Source organism: Oncorhynchus gorbuscha, linkage group LG18, assembly GCF_021184085.1.
Source record: "Oncorhynchus gorbuscha isolate QuinsamMale2020 ecotype Even-year linkage group LG18, OgorEven_v1.0, whole genome shotgun sequence".
In the NCBI taxonomy this organism is placed as follows: domain Eukaryota; kingdom Metazoa; phylum Chordata; class Actinopteri; order Salmoniformes; family Salmonidae; genus Oncorhynchus; species Oncorhynchus gorbuscha.
Genome location: NC_060190.1, coordinates 18,633,915 through 18,649,602, shown reverse-complemented (window position 1 = coordinate 18,649,602; position 15,688 = coordinate 18,633,915). Strand labels below are relative to the sequence as shown.

Below are 15,688 nucleotides of genomic sequence, written 5' to 3'. Positions count from 1 at the left end.
GAATACTTTTGCAAGGCACTGTATATTATGATAAATAAACTAAATGATATATTATTTTATGATAAATTTAAAAAATGTCCTCTCACTGTCAACTGTGTATATTTTCAGCAAACTTAACAGTCAGTATCTGGAGTGGCCACCAGCTGCATTAAGTACAGCAGTGCATCTCCTCCTCATAGACTGCACCAGATTTGCCCGTCCTTGCTTTGAGATGTTACCCCACTCTTCCACCAAGGGACCTGAAAGTTCCAGGACATTTCTGGGGGTAATGGCCCTAGCCCTCACCCTCCGATCCAACAGGTCCCAGACGTGCTCAATGGGATTGAGATCCGGGCTCTTCGCTGGCCATGGCAGAACACTGACATTTCTGTCTTGCAGAAAATCATGCACAGAATGAGCAGGATGGCTGGTGGCAATGTCATGCTGGAGGGTCATGTCAGGATGAGCCTGCAGGAAGGGTACCACATGAGGGAGGAGGATGTCTTCCCTGTAACGCACAGCGTTGAGAATGCCTGCAATGACAACAAGCTCAGTCTGATGATGCTGTGACACACCACCCCAGACCATGATGGACCCTCCACCTCGATAAACGCAAATCCGACCATCACCAGTGGTGAGACAAAACCGTGACTCATCAGTGAAGAGCAGTTTTTGACAGTCCTATCTGGTCCAACGACTTTTTCCACATTTTGTCACGTTACAGCCTGCCTTACAACAGGCTTACAAGCCCTCAGTCCAGCCTCTCCCAACCTGTTGCGGACAGTCTGAGCACTGATGGAGGGATTGTGCGTTCCTGGTATAACTTGGGCAGTTGTTGTTGCCATCATGTACCTGTCCTGCAGGTGTTGTTACACGTGGTCTGCCACTGCGAGGGCGATCAGTTGTCTCTCCTGTCTCCCTGTAGCGCTGTCTTAGACGTCTCACAGTATGGACATTGCAATTTATTGCCCTGGCCTCTTTAGTGTCCTAAGTTTTCATAACTGCGACCTTAATTGCCTACCGTCTGTAAGCTGTTAGTTTCTTAACGACCATCCACAGGTGCATGTACATTAATTGTTTATGGTTCATTGAACAAGCATGGGAAACAGTGTTTAAACCCTTTACAATGAAGATCTGTGAAGTTACTTGGATTTTTACGAATTATCTTTGAAAGACAGGTTCCTGAAAAGGGGACGTTTCATTTTTTGCTGAGTTTAGATTTGAAACTTGTATCTCATTATGGTAAATTGTGAAATAAGAATTGCCAGTTATAATGGTAATGGTGTAACAGATAATAATAAGACATAATCAGATGGAATCTAATATCTAGTGTTTACAGGAAACTCATTCAATTTCAGATGAAGTTGTGTGGAAAAAGGACTGGGGCGGCAAAATATATTTCACCCATGGGCAAAGAAATTTAAAAGGGTGATGATATTAATTAACAGTAATTTTGATCCGAATGTGCATGTCATGCAGGTGAAAGAGGACCCAAAAGCGACTTAACAGAAACAGAGTTTATTCAAGTCCAAACAGAAAACGACAAATCCTGAATCCTTAACAGGAAATGTCCAAACAGGGAATAACAGAAATCCTCTAGTCTGTAGAGGGGAATAACAGGAGAAGCGGCCACAGACTGCAGGTCGCTTCGGGTAGGCGCAGGCCGTAGCTGACAGAGACACCTGCTCACACGCAGCATCTGATGAAGGCAAGAACACGACAGGACAGGGCGATACACAATCACAGCACGGTGAATTCTAAACAAGGAACCGACAGGACAGGGACGGAACACAAAGGAAGAAATAGGGACTCTAATCAGGGGAAAGGATCGGGAACAGGTGTGGGAAGACTAAATGATGATTAGGGGAATAGGAACAGCTGGGAGCAGGAACGGAACGATAGAGAGAAGAGAGAGCGAGAGAGTGAGAGAGGGAGGGGGAGAGAGAGGGATAGAAAGAGGGAAAGAACCTAATAAGACCAGCAGAGGGAAACGAATAGAATGGGGAGCACAGGGACAAGACATGATAATAAATGACAAACATGACAGTACCCCCACTCACCGAGCGCCTCCTGGCGCACTCGAGGAGGAATCCTGGCGGCAACGGAGGAAATCATCGATGAGTGAACGGTCCAGCACGTCCCGAGACGGAACCCAACTCCTCTCCTCAGGACCGTAACCCTCCCAATCCACTAAGTATTGGTGACCCCGTCCCCGAGAACGCATGTCCATGATCTTATGTACCTTGTAAATAGGTGCGCTCTCGACAAGGACGGGAGGGGGGGAGGGAAGACGAACGGGGTGCGAAGAAAGGGCTTAACACAGGAGACATGGAAGACAGGATGGACGCGACGAAGATGTCGCGGAAGAAGCAGTCGCACAGCGACAGGATTGACGACCTGGGAGACACGGAACGGACCAATGAACCGCGGAGTCAACTTACGAGAAGCTGTCGTAAGAGGAAGGTTGCGAGTGGAAAGCCACACTCTCTGGCCGCAACAATACCTTGGACTCTTAATCCTGCGTTTATTGGCGGCTCTCACCGTCTGTGCCCTGTAACGGCAAAGTGCAGACCTCACCCTCCTCCAGGTGCGCTCACAACGTTGGACAAACGCTTGAGCGGAGGGAACGCTGGACTCGGCAAGCTGGGATGAGAACAGAGGAGGCTGGTAACCCAGACTACTCTGAAACGGAGATAACCCGGTAGCAGACGAAGGAAGCGAATTGTGAGCGTATTCTGCCCAGGGGAGCTGTTCTGCCCAAGACGCAGGGTTTCTGAAAGAAAGGCTGCGTAGTATGCGACCAATCGTCTGATTGGCCCTCTCTGCTTGACCGTTAGACTGGGGATGAAACCCGGAAGAGAGACTGACGGACGCACCAATCAAACGACAGAACTCCCTCCAAAACTGTGACGTGAATTGCGGGCCTCTGTCTGAAACGGCGTCTAACGGGAGGCCATGAATTCTGAATACATTCTCAATAATGATTTGTGCCGTCTCCTTAGCGGAAGGAAGTTTAGCGAGGGGAATGAAATGTGCCGCCTTAGAGAACCTATCGACAACCGTAAGAATCACAGTCTTCCCCGCAGACAAAGGCAGACCGGTAATGAAGTCTAAGGCGATGTGAGACCATGGTCGAGAAGGAATGGGGAGCGGTCTGAGACGACCGGCAGGAGGAGAGTTACCCGACTTAGTCTGCGCGCAGTCCGAACAAGCAGCCACGAAACGGCGCGTGTCACGCTCCTGAGTCGGCCACCAAAAGCGCTGGCGAATAGACGCAAGAGTGCCTCGAACACCGGGATGACCAGCTAACTTGGCAGAGTGAGCCCACTGAAGAACAGCCAGACGAGTGGAAACAGGAACGAAAAGGAGGTTACTAGGACAAGCGCGCGGCGACGCAGTGTGCGTGAGTGCTTGCTTAACCTGTCTTTCAATTCCCCAGACTGTTAACCCGACAACACGCCCATAAGGAAGAATCCCCTCGGGATCAGTAGAAGCCACAGAAGAACTAAACAGACGGGATAAGGCATCAGGCTTGGTGTTCTTGCTACCCGGACGGTAAGAAATCACAAACTCGAAACGAGCGAAAAACAACGCCCAACGAGCTTGACGGGCATTAAGTCGTTTGGCAGAACGGATGTACTCAAGGTTCTTATGGTCTGTCCAAACGACAAAAGGAACGGTCGCCCCCTCCAACCACTGTCGCCATTCGCCTAGGGCTAAGCGGATGGCGAGCAGTTCACGGTTACCCACATCATAGTTGCGCTCAGATGGCGACAGGCGATGAGAAAAATAAGCGCAAGGATGAACCTTATCGTCAGACTGGAAGCGCTGGGATAGAATGGCTCCCACGCCTACCTCTGAAGCGTCAACCTCGACAATGAATTGTCTAGTGACGTCAGGAGTAACGAGGATAGGAGCGGACGTAAAACGTTCTTTTAGAAGATCAAAAGCTCCCTGGGCGGAACCGGACCACTTAAAACACGTCTTGACAGAAGTAAGAGCTGTGAGAGGGGCAGCAACTTGACCGAAATTACGAATGAAACGCCGATAGAAATTAGCGAAACCTAAAAAGCGCTGCAACTCGACACGTGACCTTGGAACGGGCCAATCACTGACAGCTTGGACCTTAGCGGAATCCATCTGAATGCCTTCAGCGGAAATAACGGAACCGAGAAAAGTAACGGAGGAGACATGAAAAGAGCACTTCTCAGCCTTTACGTAGAGACAATTCTCTAAAAGGCGCTGTAGAACACGTCGAACGTGCTGAACATGAATCTCGAGTGACGGAGAAAAAATCAGGATATCGTCAAGATAGACAAAAACAAAGATGTTCAGCATGTCTCTCAGAACATCATTAACTAATGCCTGAAAAACAGCTGGCGCATTGGCGAGACCGAACGGCAGAACCCGGTACTCAAAATGCCCTAACGGAGTGTTAAATGCCGTTTTCCACTCGTCCCCCTCTCTGATGCGCACGAGATGGTAAGCGTTACGAAGGTCCAACTTAGTAAAGCACCTGGCTCCCTGCAGAATCTCGAAGGCTGATGACATAAGGGGAAGCGGATAACGATTCTTAACCGTTATGTCATTCAGCCCTCGATAATCCACGCAGGGGCGCAGAGTACCGTCCTTCTTCTTAACAAAAAGAACCCCGCCCCGGCCGGAGAGGAAGAAGGCACTATGGTACCGGCGTCAAGAGACACAGACAAATAATCCTCGAGAGCCTTACGTTCGGGAGCCGACAGAGAGTATAGTCTACCTCGAGGAGGAGTGGTCCCCGGAAGGAGATCAATACTACAATCATACGACCGGTGAGGAGGAAGGGAGTTGGCTCGGGACCGACTGAAGACCGTGCGCAGATCATGATATTCCTCCGGCACTCCTGTCAAATCGCCAGGTTCCTCCTGAGAAGTAGGGACAGAAGAAACGGGAGGGATGGCAGACATTAAACACTTCACATGACAAGAAACGTTCCAGGATAGGATAGAATTACTAGACCAATTAATAGAAGGATTATGACATACTAGCCAGGGATGACCCAAAACAACAGGTGTAAACGGTGAACGGAAAATCAAAAAAGAAATAGTCTCACTGTGGTTACCAGATACTGTGAGGGTTAAAGGTAGTGTCTCAAATCTGATACTGGGAAGATGACTACCATCTAAGGCGAACATGGGCGTAGGCTTCTCTAACTCTCTGAAAGGAATGTCATGTTTCCGAACCCATGCTTCGTCCATGAAACAACCCTCAGCCCCAGAGTCTATCAAGGCACTACATGTAGCACCCGAACCGGTCCAGCGTAGATGGACCGACAAAGTAGTACAGGATTTTGATGGAGAGACTTGAGTAGTTGCGCTCACCTGTAGCCCTCCGCTTACAGATGAGCTCTGGCTTTACTGGACATGAATTAACAAAATGTCCAGCTACTCCGCAATAGAGGCACAGGCGGTTGGTGATCCTCCGTTCCCTCTCCTTAGTCGAGATGCGAATCCCTCCCAGCTGCATGGGCTCAGTCTCAAAGCCAGAGGAGGGAGATGGTTGCGATGCGGAGCAGGGAAACACCGTTGATGCGAGCTCTCTTCCACGAGCCCGGTGACGAAGATCTACCCGTCGTTCTATGCGGATGGCGAGAGCAATCAAAGAGTCCACATCTGAAGGAACCTCCCGGGAGAGAATCTCATCCTTAACCACTGCGTGGAGTCCCTCCAGAAAACGAGCGAGCAGCGCCGGCTCGTTCCACTCACTAGAGGCAGCAAGAGTGCGAAACTCAATAGAATAATCCGTTATGGACCGTTCACCTTGGCATAAGGAAGCCAGGGCCCTAGAAGCCTCCCCACCAAAAACTGAACGGTCAAAAACCCGAATCATCTCCTCTTTAAAGTTCTGGAACTTGTTAGAGCAATCAGCCCTTGCCTCCCAGATAGCTGTGCCCCATTCTCGAGCCCGGCCAGTAAGGAGTGAAATGACGTAAGCAACCCGAGCTCTCTCTCTAGAGTATGTGTTGGGTTGGAGAGAGAACACAATCTCACACTGCGTGAGAAAGGAGCGGCACTCAGTGGGCTGCCCGGAGTAGCAAGGTGGGTTATTAACCCTAGGTTCTGGAGGCTCGGCAGGCCAGGAAGTAACAGGTGGCACGAGACGTAGACTCTGGAACTGTCCAGAGAGGTCGGAAACCTGAGCGGCCAGGTTCTCCACGGCATGGCGAGCAGCAGACAATTCCTGCTCGTGTCTGCCGAGCATGGCTCCTTGGATCTCGACGGCAGTGTAACGAGCGTCTGAAGTCGCTGGGTCCATTCCTTGGTCGGTTCCTTCTGTCATGCAGGTGAAAGAGGACCCAAAAGCGACTTAACAGAAACAGAGTTTATTCAAGTCCAAACAGAAAACGACAAATCCTGAATCCTTAACAGGAAATGTCCAAACAGGGAATAACAGAAATCCTCTAGTCTGTAGAGGGGAATAACAGGAGAAGCGGCCACAGACTGCAGGTCGCTTCGGGTAGGCGCAGGCCGTAGCTGACAGAGACACCTGCTCACACGCAGCATCTGATGAAGGCAAGAACACGACAGGACAGGGCGATACACAATCACAGCACGGTGAATTCTAAACAAGGAACCGACAGGACAGGGACGGAACACAAAGGAAGAAATAGGGACTCTAATCAGGGGAAAGGATCGGGAACAGGTGTGGGAAGACTAAATGATGATTAGGGGAATAGGAACAGCTGGGAGCAGGAACGGAACGATAGAGAGAAGAGAGAGCGAGAGAGTGAGAGAGGGAGGGGGAGAGAGAGGGATAGAAAGAGGGAAAGAACCTAATAAGACCAGCAGAGGGAAACGAATAGAATGGGGAGCACAGGGACAAGACATGATAATAAATGACAAACATGACAGTGCAAATTGTTCAAACAGATCCTCTAGGTACATGGATGATTTTAAATATGTTATTGAACCATAAACTGATATAGCTCATTAACTCCAGACAATGATGATCCACGCTTCTTTGAAAATATATATATAATTGATCAACCCTACAAGCAATACAAGACTATTATGGTGGGAGATTATAATAAGGTTTTAAATACCTCTAAAGACAGTAAAAGAAATCACACTTCAAACTATCACCCTTAAGGAAATCAAGAATGTCATGGATATATTGGAACTATTGGATATATGGAGGAGTAAAAATCCTGACCGAGTGAGATATACATGGCGGAGGCTCAATCAAGCTCGTCGTCTTGACTACTTTCTTATGTCATTCTCTCTGGCACCAAAAGTTTTAAAAGTGCTTATAGGGGACAGAATGCAGTCAGACCATCAAATAATTGGCATTTATATTACTCTTACAGAATTTACACGTGTGCGAGGATATTGGAAATGTAATCAAAGCCTATGGGATGATAACTTGTTTTTAACTAGGACAGAATAATTTATAACTGACTTTTTCAGACATAACATAGGTACAGCAGATCTCCTTATTGTATGGGACACTTTTAATTGTGCCTTTAGGGGCCATGAAATTCAGTACTCAAAAGCAATTTCAGTCAAGAGAGTCCATATTAACAAAGGAAATGGAAGGACTAACAGAACAGATAGATAGCAATAAAAACTTAACCATAGAGGCTCAGAATAAGTTAGAAGAAAAGCAAAAGGTAATGGAGGAACTTGTTCAAGAAAGATTGTGTGTAATATATTATTAAAAAATTAAGCGAACTGTGTGGAATATGGAGAAAATTGCACCAAATCATTTTTAATCTTCAACATGCTGCCAAAAATTATTTACTGAAACTTGTCACAAATGACAGTCACCCATGATTCACCAAACTATATTTTGAAAGAGGAAATAAAGTACTTTAAGCATATTTTTGTCTCAGTCTCCTTCATATCCACTAACCAAATTCACCTGTATGGATTAATTTTCTATTAATAAAGTAAAATAAACAGTTGTACAGACATACTCATGTGAAGGCTAAATTACAGAGGAAAAACTTCTTGATGCAATTCAAGTGTTTAGGTCTGGGAAAACTCCAGGGCTGGATGGCATAACAGTGGAGGTACACCAAACATTTTTTTTTATATACTGTACTTAGAGGACCGTTATTAGCCAGATTCAAAACTTAGAATATTTCAATTTTAATTATTGTACAATATTCTTGAAACCAATAGAATGTTATATACAGTCGATGTCACGCCTTGGTCATTGTATTTTGTGTTTTGTTATATGTTTGGGTAAGCCAGGGTGTGACATGGTTTTATGTTGTTTTTCGTATTGGGGTTTGTATTATTTGGGATCGCGGCTAATTAGGGGTGTTGTATAGGCTTGGCTGCCTGAGGCGATTCTCAATCGGAGTCAGGTGCTTTTCGTTGTCTCTGATTGGGAACCGTATTTAGGTAGCCTGAGTTCGCGTTGTATTTTGTGGGTGTTTGTTCCTGTCTCTGTGTAGTAGTCACCAGATAGGCTGTAATTAGTTTCGTTTCGTTTGTTGTTTTCGTATTTCAGTTATTTCATGTACCGTTTTCATTCATTAAAGTCATGAGTAACCTACACGCTGCATTTCGGTCTGACTCTCTTCATTCAACAGACGAACGTCGTTACAGTTGAAGTCGGAAGTTCACATACACTTAGGTTGGAGTCATTAAAACTCGTTTTTCAACCACTCCACAAATTTCTTGTTAACAACCTATCATTTTGGCAAGTCGGTTAGGACATCTACTTTGTGCATGACACAAGTAATGTGTCTAACAACTGTTTACAGACAGATTATTTCACTTATAATTCACAGTATCACAATTCCAGTGGGTCAGAAGTTTACACACACTTACTTGACTGTGCCTTTAAACAGCTTGGAAAATTCCAGAAAATGATGACTGGCTTTAGAAGCTTCTGATAGGCTAATTGACATCATTTGAGTCAATTGGAGGTGTACCTGTGGATGTATTTCAAGGCCTACCTTCAAACTCAGTGCCTCTTTGCTTGACATCATGACAAAATCAAAAGAAATCAGCCAAGTCCTCAGAAAAAAAATTGTAGACCTCCACAAGTTTGGTTCATCCTTGGGAGCAATTTCCAAACGTGTGAAGGTACCACATTCATCTGTACAAACAATAGTATAAACACCATGGGACCACGCAACCGTCATACCACTCAGGAAGGAGATACTGCTCTGTCTCCTAGAGATGAACGTACATTGGTGTGAAAAGTGCCGCTCAGCAATGAAGAAGCCACTGCTCCAAAACTGCCATAAAAAAGAGTCAGACTACGGTTTGCAACTACACACGGGGACAAAGATCTTACTTTATGGAGAAATGTCCTCTGGTCTGATGAAACAAAATAGAACTGTTTGGCCATAATGACCATCGTTTTGTTTGGAGGAAAAAGGGGGAGGCTTGCAAGCCGAAGAACACCATCCCAACCATGAATCACGGGGGTGGCAGCATCATGTTGTGGGGGTGCTTTTCTGCAGGAGGGACTGGTGCACTTCACAAAATAGATGGCATCATGAGGGAGGAAAATTATGTGGATATATTGAAGTAAATTCTCAAGACATCAGTCAGGAAGTTAAAGCTTGGTCGCAAATGGGTCTTCCAAATGGACAATGACCCCAAGCATACTTCCAAAGTTATGGCAAAATGGTTGGACAACAAAATCAAGTTATTGGAGTGGCCATCACAAAGTCCTGACCTCAATCCTACAGAACATTTGTGGGCAAAACTGAAAAAGCGTGTGCGAGCAAGGAGGCCTACAAACCTGACTCAGTTCCACCAGCTCTGTCAGGAGGAATGGGCCAAAATTGACCCAACAAGCTTGTGGGAAGCTTGTGTAAGGCTACCTGAAATGTTTGACCCAGTTAAACAATTTAAAGGCAATGCTACCAAATACTAATTGTGTATGTAAACATCTGACCCACTGGGAATGTGATGAAAGAAATAAAAGCTTAAATAAAAATGATCTCAACCTTCATGACATGTCACATTCTTCAAATAAAGTGGTGATCCTAACTTACCTAAAACAGGAAATTATTACTAGGATTAAATGTCAGGAATTGTGAAAAACTGAGTTTAAATGCATTTGCCTAAGGTGTATGCAAACTTCCGGCTTCAACTGTATATGGGTGATTCAACCTTCCCAGCTCTGCAGATTTTGCTGGGAAGAGACAGTCATTAGATCATTTATTTTGGTACTGTCCATACAGTGCATTCGGAAAGTATACCGACCCCTTTACTTTTTCCACATTATTACTTTACAGCCTTATTCTTAAATGGAGTGCATAGATATTTCCCTCATCAATCTGATGACAAAGTGAAACAGGTTTTTAGAAATGTTTACAAATTTGTCAAAACTAAAAAACTAAAATATCAAATGTACATAAGAATTCAGACCCTTTACTCAGTACTGTGCTGAAGCACCTTTGGCAGCGATTACAGCCTCAAGTCTTCTTGGGTACAAAGCTACAAGCTTGGCACACTTGTATTTGGCGGGTTTCTCCCATTCCTCTCTGCAAATCCTCTCAAGCTCTCAGAGCTGGATAGGGAGTGTTGCTGCACAGCTATTTTCAGGTCTCTCCAAAGATGTTTGATCGGGTTCAAGTCCGGGCTCTGGCTGGGCCACTTAAGGACAGTTTCCCAGTCCCTGCCCCTGAAAAACATCTTTCCCTCGATCCTGACTAGTCTCCCAGTCCCTGCCCCTGAAAAACATCCCCACAGCATGACTCTGCCACCACCAAGCTTCACCATAGGGATGTTGCCAGGTGTCCTCCAGACGTGACGCTTGACATTCAGGCCAAATCGTTCAATCTTGGTTTCATCAGACCAGAGAATCTTGTTTCTGAGAGTCTTTAGGTGCCTTTTGGAAAGTTCCAAGCAGGCTGCCATGTGTCCTTTACGGAGGAGTGGCTTCCATCTGGCCACTCTACCATAAAGGCCTGATTGGTGGAGTGCTGCAGAGATGGTTGTCCTTCTGGAAGATTCTCCCATCTCCAAAGAGGAATTCCGGAGCCCTGTCAGCGTGACCATCGGGTTCTTGGTCACCTCCCTGACCACCTCCCTGATCAATTGAATTTATCACAGGTAAACTCCAAACAAGTTGTAGAAACATCTCAAGGATGAAAACAGGGTAGACCTGAGCTTAATACCAAGAATACCAAAAGTGTGCAAAGCTGTCATCAAGGCAATGTCACACCCTGATCTGTTTCACCTGTCTTTGTGATTGTCTCTACCCCCTTCCCCATTATCACCTGTGTATTTATACAGGTGTTCTCGGTTCGTCTGTTGCCAGTTCGCCTTGTTTGTCAAGCCAACCAGAGTTTTTGTGTCAGCTCCTGCAATTCCCCAGTCTCTCTTTTCTCGTCTTCCTGGTTTTTGACCCTTGCCTGTCCTGACCCTGTACCCACCCACCTGACCACTCTGCCTGCCCCTGAGCCTGCCTGCCTGCCTGGGGGAGCCTGCCTGCCTGCCTGCCTGTACCTTTGCCCCACCTCTGGATTACCGACCTCTGCCAGACCTGAGCCTGCCTGCTGTCCTGTTCCGATGCCGCTGTTGCTGTAGTAAACATTGTTACTTCGACACGGTCTGCATCTGGGTCTTACCTTGATACCTGATAGGCAAAGGGTCGATACTTCGAAGAATCTCCAATAAAAAAAAGTTGTTTTATTTGTTGAACACTTTTTTTGTTACTAAGTGATTCCATATGTCTTATTTCATAGTTTTGATGTCTTCACTATTATTCTACATTGTAGAAAATAGTCAAAATAAAGAAAAACCCTTGAATGATTAGGTGTCCAAACGTTTGACTTGTACTGTACATATATTTACAAAAATATATATTGGGGATTGGAAATGATGCAGACAATTACATTGATGGAAGCTACAATCTACCTGCAATATTAAAGCTGATCTGCCCCCTAATAACAAATAAAACATTTTAAAAAGGGTTAAGACCTAATGACAAATAAATATTGTCCCCGTGAGTGAGTTCAGATCATTTAAGTCAAATGAATCATTTAGTGTTTAGTATTAGTAAAAAAAAACAGTGCTTCAACCTCAGAAAACAGGCTGCCACCAAGCACGCACACACACAGTACGGACGCAAACACAGCAAACACACACTTGTACAGCTAACCTTGTGGGGACACACAATTCAGTCCCATTCAAAATCCTATTTTCCCTAACCCCTAACCCTAAACTTAACCCGTACTCTAACTCTAACCCTAGCTCCTAACCCTAGCTCCTAACCCTAAAACTAACCCTAGCTCCTAATCCTAACACTAACCTTAACCCTAAACCCCCTAGAAATAGCATTTAACCTTGTGAGGACCAACAAAATGTCCCCAGTTGGTCCAATTTTTCTTTTTGGGTTTCTTGTCCCCACAAGAATAATTAAACATGCACCCTCAAACACACACACACAACTGTTTAAGTGTCACCCTACCCTGGCAAGTATGACCATCACCCACGAATCCGGACAGACAGGAGCAAATATAGGCGGATGCCCCCGTGTAGCTACAGCGTGCCCGCTCTGGGATGTCGCAGTTATTGGTACCCCTCTGGCAGTGGTCTATGGGACGGTCCACTTCTACAAGGGATAGGGGGGAAAGGGAGGCAGATTTTAGACTTGGTGGAGACAGAAATCCCCTGAATCATTAGTTTGATTAAACTAAAACCATAAAAATGAGTAGCAAATGTGAGAAAGTTTCTGTAGACGGTTTGATGAAAACAACAGAGTAACTAATGAAAACAACAGATTAATAGACTGATATGGCATAGAAACTCTTAAATTGGAGCTGAAGATGAATATAGATGCTATGAAAAAATCTGTAAAAGGTTAGTATATTTAAGTGTGTATTAACTTGTGTGAACTACAGCAGTTATTTTGGGGGCCATGCAAGCAAAGACCAACACAGCTGCAAACACACTTTTTCAGCACTACATACCGACACAGGTCTTGCCATTGCTGGCGAACTGGAAACCGTCCACACACTCACAGCGGAATGTTCCCGGTTGGTTGTTGCATATGGCGTGAGAACCACAGATCTCGGGTGTCTCTCTGCACTCGTCAATGTCTACAAAATGAGCACATTCAAATCAATTCAACTTAACTCAATCCAATTCAAAACAACTTTATTTGTCCCGAGGGCAATTCTGTTGCACCAGATTCATGTTTACCGCAAGTCATATCACCAGCCATAATAATACTTACATTATTTCATTGCATATTTGTAATACATGATTTAATGTGATCATTTGTGTCATTTGTAGTTTATGTAGCAATATACTGTACATTACAGTATATTAATAATATGAATTATTAGTGATGGGGTATTCCTGATGACATTGCTTGTTTTCCTGTGCTACAGTCTCTCAGTCCTGTAATACTTGTTTCTCTCTTTGTGCGGTCTTGCCCTTTACTGATGTAAAGCGTCTGAGTTTTTAGAAAGTACACAATAAGCTAAATGTAATATCATGACCACTGCTATGAAGATGCCATCTTACCAATATTACCTATTTTATGAAGATCAGTCAAATGAAATGTAATGAGCTGTTTTCACCCCAATCCTCAGTGGGAAAATTGCTAAACTGACCGAAGATCAATATCTCGGGCAACTTCACTTTTAGTCCTATTGCAGCTAGTATTTACTAAAAAAGATTGCTACAATTGGTATGCTTTGCTATTGAAATCATTTAAGGAAATTTAAGGAATCACCACTAAATGGTGCCAAGTAGTCTTTAGTTCAAAGAAGCCCCATGAAACCGATAAGTTTATTAGATAATAACAATGTAATAAAGTTATTACCATGCATTCTTTAATTAATTACCAGGTAAATAGGTTAAAAAAAGTATAACCCAAACTTCAAGACTATTCCCCCATGTCCCTTATGCATCAGCTGGTGTAGGTTTAAGCTGATATGTATTGTGTGCAGGGCCCCTACCATAGCATTGACGTCCGTCCCCAGTGAAACCAGTGGAACACTTGCAGGTGAACTGGACACCTTCTCCGGGTCTGCAGGCGGCGTTGGTGTCGCAGCCGTGTCTGCCGGTGAAACATGGGTTCTGCTCTGGTGGGCCACCTGTCAATCAAAACAAAAGTCTGTTCTCTTGAGGGGTAGCAGTGGGTTCCGTGTTAGTGGGTGATGCCATCAATGCCTAGTTCAGGGATCGTTCTGATGTTATAGCTAGAATTTAAGTGAAATAGTTGCAGTAAACATGGAATGGACTAATTGGTTGTAATTCACTTATAGGCTACATATAGTCCTTCAGTAAGGCTTTTGTGTGGCTGTTTTCAGATGATGGATTTTGTAAAACAAGGGATCAGGGGAGTTCTACTTTGGATTTACTTCAGTCTTTGGATACTTCAGTCTGAAAAGCCACAGTATAAGTACTACAACCTGAAATGAATCGATTCCCAGTAACCCACACGTTAGTTATTGTTGGAAATGGCTTACGCTGTGGAATAGCTGGACAAGATGTAGTGACATCAAACACACATACACGTCTCAGTTTTGTACACACAGGCATGTAAGACACCTCTCCTGGCTGTTAGATGCGCCGACTGCTTATCAGACAGCTGCTTATTGGGGAGGGGGTGCACGTTTGAAGTCCCTGCTCCTCCAGACCCCATTGCGTCTTCACAGGAAACTCGGCACAGATGTTCCACTTTTGCCAATAAACTCCAGCTGAGTCAAGTTTGCTTGCATAACCTACCCCCGGCCCCCTGATCGCCACCCCCGGCCATCCCCTATGTACCTTTACCCCTCTCCCGGTTTCTTTACCCCCCCCCCCCTCTCCCCTTCTTCTTACACCTCCTACCTGCAGTAAATAACCTTGTGTGAACTAAAGCACAGCCCCTTGTTTACCTTATCCGCTAACCTTTACCCTGTCAAGGATTTGGGTGTCTTAGAAAGGCCAGCTGAGGAAATACAACAACACTAGGTTTTTGGTTTACCTACGGATAATGTTACACTACAGATAATTACTATTCATTTGGCTCGACATTCCATACTGTGTATAGTCAGGAATTCAAACGCTCTTGAAGCAAAATGTATGTAATACGATGGTCCATTGAGACAACAAATGAGTGGTAACAACATCCCCCAGATGTCTAAAGAAGACACACGTACGAGTAGAGACAGAGGAATCTGTTGGGAAAAATTCCCGTTTGACGTCAATATGTTTCATAATCATATTGCGATTCATAGATGCTACTGAATGCAAGTGCAAGTTTAAATGTAATCCTTTAGCTACATATGTGGACTTTTTAGAGATCCAACACTCCGCTCCGTTCAATAAATTGAACAGTCGTCATTATCATCAGATGGGCTTCACATATGTCCTTGTCCCCGTCTAGTCTATTGAAATGAGCTAAACCAAACATTTGCCGTGTTACAATCTATCTGCCCGTAAAGGGTTAGCTAATTAATGTACAGTGCGTGGCTTTCGGACTTATTCATAAAATGAATAAAGTCCCCTTGATACGGAGTTACGTCCGATTCTCTTATGGAGTTTCCTCCTGGTTCTCATGCACTTGTTTTTGAATTTCCATTGTCATTCCCCACACCACACTCACACACAGCAGCATCCACCAGTCACAAAACAAAATACACTTTCGTAAACTTTGCTCTTCTCACTAACATCAGTAAGCTGACCAGACCACTAAGTCCTTACTGTACCGGGGCTTTGCTTACAATTGCTTTCAAGCAGTTCTTGATATCCTGATGCCA

General features: G+C 44.9%; 1 protein-coding gene across 1 annotated transcript in view; it reads right to left on the bottom strand.

Moving 5' to 3' along the window:
- The window catches only part of LOC124003046 (nidogen-1-like), a 74,092-nt gene that overhangs the window by 14,265 nt on the left and 44,139 nt on the right, over positions 1 to 15,688 (bottom strand). The window contains exons 9-11 of the mRNA XM_046311032.1: positions 13,901 to 14,038; positions 12,905 to 13,033; positions 12,403 to 12,546 (exon numbers count right to left, since the gene is read on the bottom strand). Coding sequence (XP_046166988.1) covers positions 12,403 to 12,546; positions 12,905 to 13,033; positions 13,901 to 14,038 — 411 coding nt within the window. The remainder of the gene's footprint in view (positions 1 to 12,402; positions 12,547 to 12,904; positions 13,034 to 13,900; positions 14,039 to 15,688) is intronic.